Here is a 4948-nt window from a genome sequence, read left to right on the forward strand (position 1 = left end):
GATTTTCTCCATTCTCATATAAACATAAGGATTAGTAGTAGACAAATGCGCAAGACATTCGTCATTACAAGGTTAGAGATTGAACATCAGATGTATATATATTACTTTTATTTTGAACTCAACTTTCATATCATAATGGAATAATTTTATCATCATGCCAAGCACCACCCTCACTCTCATAATAACTACGTAATTAACAATAATATAACTATACTTGTAATAAGAAGGGTTAGCTCATTTGAAGATTCATTTGCACATTGCATTAAGAATTTCTCCATTCTCATAAAAATATAAGGATTAGCGCTAGAGAATGCATAAGACATTCATCATTACAAGGTTAGAGATTGAACGTCAGATGTACATATATTATTTTTTATTTTTAAGTCGTCTTTTATATCATAATGAAACAATTTTACCATCACGTCAAGCACCACACTCATTCTCATAATAATTACATAATTAACAATAATATAAATATACTTGTAAGAAGAAGGGTTAGCTCATTTGAAGATTCATTTGCGTAGTGCATTAAGAATTTGTCCATTCTCATAAAAACATAAGAATTAGGAGTAGACAATGCACAAGACATTCGTCATTACAAGGTTACAGATTGAACATTAAATGTACATATATTACTTTTTATTTGAAACTTGACTTTCATATTATAATGGAACAATTTTACCATCACCTCAAGCACCACTCTCATTCTCATAATAACTACGTAATTTAACAATTATATAAATATACTTGTAGTAGTGTCTAACACTTAGAAGAAGGTTAACTCATTTGAAGATTCATTTGCAAACTTGGCCTTCCAATCGTAAAGTCTAAATTAATCAACATATCATCAGAAGAAGACAAGGAGCTATTATTCAACCTTTCCTTCTCCCTTCCAGACAAGTATTGGACGGCCAGGCGTTCATCATTTGCCTATAAATTAAAATCAATAAAATCAAATCCTCAATAATCTTAAGCTCTTAAGATACAAAAATTTCAGTTGATAAAATAAAATAAAATAAATAAGTATTAAAGCATAAAGTTTTTGTACATCTTTCTGATTTTTTATTTTTGAATATTATAAACTGTTTTTTCGTACTATTTAAAATGTTTGAACTCTAATTATTTAGTCAATTGTCATACCTTGGTAGTGTCATTTAGTCCGAAATAAGAATCATTTGTCTCCATTGATGAACACGAATCTCTGCACACAAGCAGTGAGAGATCAGAATTAGAGAATCAAGAAAGAATGGGTAGTGATTTTCAAATAAAATAGTTAATATATATATATATTGAAATATTAAATGAACATTCATTTAATTTTTTATTTTCAGAAATCATAAAGGAGTGGCCGTGGAATTGTATTAAGAAGTTAAATGTGGATAGAAAAATCATTTGTGTTTGTGTGTGTATAATGTCTGCATTAACTAGATATATGCCATCATGTAAATCAGTATTTCCTACAATGATAGAAAGGTGAAGAGGTGTACTAATTTATGGGACAGAAAATTAACACTCACTACGATTAATTGATTAGTTATTTAATTCCAATGACCGAGTTAGTTAACTAATTTAAGAAGAGCTCCTTTTCATTTTTCCTTTCAAAAAAATAAAAATAAAAATAAAAATTCCTTTTCATTTTTAAATGTTAACTCGACTTTTTCCGGTTACTTGAATTCTTGGTGACTGGTAGAGAGGAGAAAGAAAAAATTTCGATGATTCGATATGGCTTATAATTTTGGTTAAATTGCACATAGTTAAGGGATTGTTTGGTAACTGTTTTGTTGCAAGTTTTATGTTGCGAGTGGTGTATTGTAACAAAGTAAAAAACACAACTTTTGTTCCCATTTGAATAATATTGTGTTTGTTGCCCAAAATTAGTTCCAAATAAGAAACAAAAAATTGGTATTTCTAATAAATTTTAGGTTACCAAACATATTTTCAATCACAAATGAACAACACTTCACAACAAAAGTATTATTTTATGAAAAATTATTGCCAAACGAGTCCTAAGAGATAATTACATATCGCAGAGTTGTGATACACATCATGAATGCAATTCAAGATTCTTGAACCTATGTGGAAGTAATGTGGCTACTTCCTAATAAAAAGTCTCTATATGCAATTGAAAAACAAAAAGACAAAAATCCCAAAAATCCTAATACAGCTTCTTCTTCATATCCAAGGGTAAATTTGTGGGTTTAGGTTAAAAATTTTGAATTTTTTTTCTTTCTTTGGATAGCCAAATTTAAATTTAATGAAGATAATGATGTGAAAAATGGTAAATAGAATTTGTGGATTTAGGTTAAGAATATGGATTTTTTCCTTTTACCTTTTTAGAAAACCCAAATTTTATAGAACTTATAAGCGGAAAATGGATATGAAATTTATTGAAGGCATTCTCGTACTGTTGGTCTGATCATTTGTTTCTCTAATAAAAATTTGAACTTCTTTGAGTCAAAATATTAGATATGATTTTTTCATAGAGAAGGAAAAGAAAAAACACTGGATCCAAAACAAGACAAAATTAATTTTGTAGAAAATGTCACCAGAATACATGTGCAGTAAATTAGGGAATAAGTAATTTCTATATTATGTAAGGAAATAAAAAAGAAAAGGTAATTTCTATATAAGGTAAGAAAATAAAAAGAAAAAAGTCAAAATATACTGATTAACAAAAACAATTGTCATGTCTTCCAAGATAACAGATCAAGAAATTCAATTCATGATGTTTATTATTTCTATCTAAATTAATTTGTTGAAGAAGCACTCACCTCCAGGCTTTACGTTTTGGTGGTGATGAGTTAATAAAATAAGAAGGTATTGTACTGACAGCTTTCTCACGAGACAATCCTGCATCCACTTGATCAATTATCCCTCTCCTTTGATTCAAACCCTTTTCTGTCTGCCCTTGACCTGCAACATTCATAATCATAGAGCCATACATTGTCTTGATTATCAGACAACCCAGTAAATAATTCACATGGACTTTAAGTCACTCCAATCTTAACTATTTAATCAGCTTTAAATGCTGCCCAAAAATAATTTTAAAAAATAAAATAAAAAGTAGAAGACTCATCAAACACTATATGATCACCACCGAAGCTCACAAGTGATGAAGTGAATAATGGAGAAGAGAAAATAAAAGGGGGGTCCTCAGAGGAAAATCCAAATACCTGCACCTTTGTCATGAGTGCTCTTCACTGTTCTATACATCTGCATGAACACCCACAAAAAAATAAAAAAATAAAAAATAAAAAATAAAGAAAAAGATAAAAGTCAACATTGCTAAGATTACTTCTCTAGATGCCTTCTTGTCTTTACCCCTTGTACTCCACCACACCCCCACTTAAACACTCAGAATATATATATCATAGCAATATATATATATATAGTTGTAAACTTTCATATATAGGTCATATATGAAAAAGAAAAGTACAAGACAACCATGAAATTCAGAAACAAAAACCAAACTCCTCCTTATATTCAATGCAATACTAATTGAACACAGTACTAACCACACCTGCAAGTGACTCTTCACGTGAGCTAGGGTTAGATCCTTCACATTCATCAGCTCCAATACAGATTTTGGAGTTGCTCCTGTAATAATATATCAAATCAAAATGAGTTAGAAATTAATGCAAGTAGCCATATATAACATATATATATATATATATATATATATATATATATATATTTGATGACATTTAACTAACTGTCATGGCCACCAAGAAGCTGAACTGCGTGGACAAAATGGGCATGAAGAGTTGAAGTCCATCTCATTCTGGGAGCTCTAAAACTCCTTTTGAACCCATTAAACATTCTTGAATTTCTCTTTAACTCATGTCCATAGATTTGAGGTTGGTAATTGTAATGGTGGTGGTTCTGAAGGTTTCTTGGTAGTTGTACTGGTGGAGGATTCAAAACCACCATCTCAAACCCTAAACTCAACTTCGGCCATCCGTTGCAAGCCTGATCTAAACCCTTCTCCGGGGGAAAGGGTCCATTCTCATGGCTTAAATCGCTTTCGCTGCTACAGGTGTCTGTCGTTGATCTTTGGTTAATGGAAGATGATTTTCTCTCCAATTTATCATAGCCCACATATTTGATCTCACAGTCTGTAATGGATGGAGGGCTGATCTGCAAAGAGAGATCAAGAAAAGTTGAACCCATTCTCATGCAGTTTTGAGGCTTGAGCTTAGAAAAATTAGATTAAATAAAGGACAATCAGTTCAGTCAAAGGTCACGAGAGAAAGAGAGAGAGAGAGAGGTAGTGGAAGGAAAATACAAGGAAAGAAATGAAAAATTGAAAAGAACAAGAAAAATGGGGTGAAGGAATGGAAATGAGGAGAGCTGAAAAGGAAGGGTATGAGTTGTGATTATAACATGAGTGACTTATGATGTGCATTGGAGTCTAGAGATAGAGAGGGAGAGAGACTTTTACTATTAGTAGGGTTGATAAAGAATCAAAAGCTAATTGCAGAGACACTACTACTAGCTACCACTAGTGAGATCGAAGAAGGTAAACAGATTGATCTCTTGGGATGAAGCATTAGAGGAAAAAGTAGGTGAAAATGGGAACTTGTTTATTTAAGGATGCAGAGAGATCAGATACCTTTCCACAGAGAGAGGGAGAGAGAGAGAGAGAGAGAGAGAGAGGGGAACATATTTTTGTGTGTAATATATTGGAAATGAAAAGGGAGGTGTTTGGATATAATGGTGGTTCTGCAAGGGAATGGTTGGAATTCGAGAAAACAAAAGGGGTAGTGTTCAATGGAATATTGGAGTGGAATCCTCTCTCTCTACATTGACCGATTGTGACTTGGTGACCCATTGAAATTCCTTAACATTTTTGTTTTCATCAAATGGTAGTTTAGGCTTTCTATGCTTTCCTAATTTTAGAATATTCCTATTTATCTGTTTCTCTAATCATGCTACTAAACTATTTTTC

General features: G+C 31.6%; 1 protein-coding gene across 1 annotated transcript; it reads right to left on the minus strand.

Moving 5' to 3' along the window:
* Positions 1 to 544: 544 nt before the first annotated feature.
* LOC132278876 (probable transcription factor KAN4) lies at positions 545 to 4702 on the minus strand. Its single transcript, XM_059780771.1, has 6 exons — positions 3714 to 4702; positions 3521 to 3597; positions 3174 to 3213; positions 2772 to 2913; positions 1141 to 1201; positions 545 to 930 (listed from the first exon to the last, which is right to left on the minus strand). The coding sequence occupies exons 1-6, from the start codon at positions 4174 to 4176 to the stop codon at positions 778 to 780; spliced, it is 936 nt and encodes a 311-aa protein (XP_059636754.1). The 5' UTR covers positions 4177 to 4702; the 3' UTR covers positions 545 to 777.
* Positions 4703 to 4948: the final 246 nt, after the last annotated feature.

The sequence above is a fragment of the Cornus florida genome, unplaced genomic scaffold (assembly GCF_030987335.1).
Source record: "Cornus florida cultivar Cherokee Brave unplaced genomic scaffold, ASM3098733v1 CherokeeBrave_3.0.0_Hap2_Chr10, whole genome shotgun sequence".
Taxonomy (NCBI): Eukaryota; Viridiplantae; Streptophyta; class Magnoliopsida; order Cornales; family Cornaceae; genus Cornus; species Cornus florida.

Coding starts and splice junctions, on each gene's coding strand:
- LOC132278876 (XM_059780771.1), bottom strand. CDS start 4,176: ATGAGAATGGGTTCAACTTTTCTTGATCTCTCTTTGCAGATCAGCCCT. Junction 1,202..2,771: donor CCAAAACGTAAAGCCTGGAG/GTGAGTGCTTCT, acceptor GCTTGTGTGCAG/AGATTCGTGTTCATCAATGG. Junction 931..1,140: donor GACTAAATGACACTACCAAG/GTATGACAATTG, acceptor TTTAATTTATAG/GCAAATGATGAACGCCTGGC.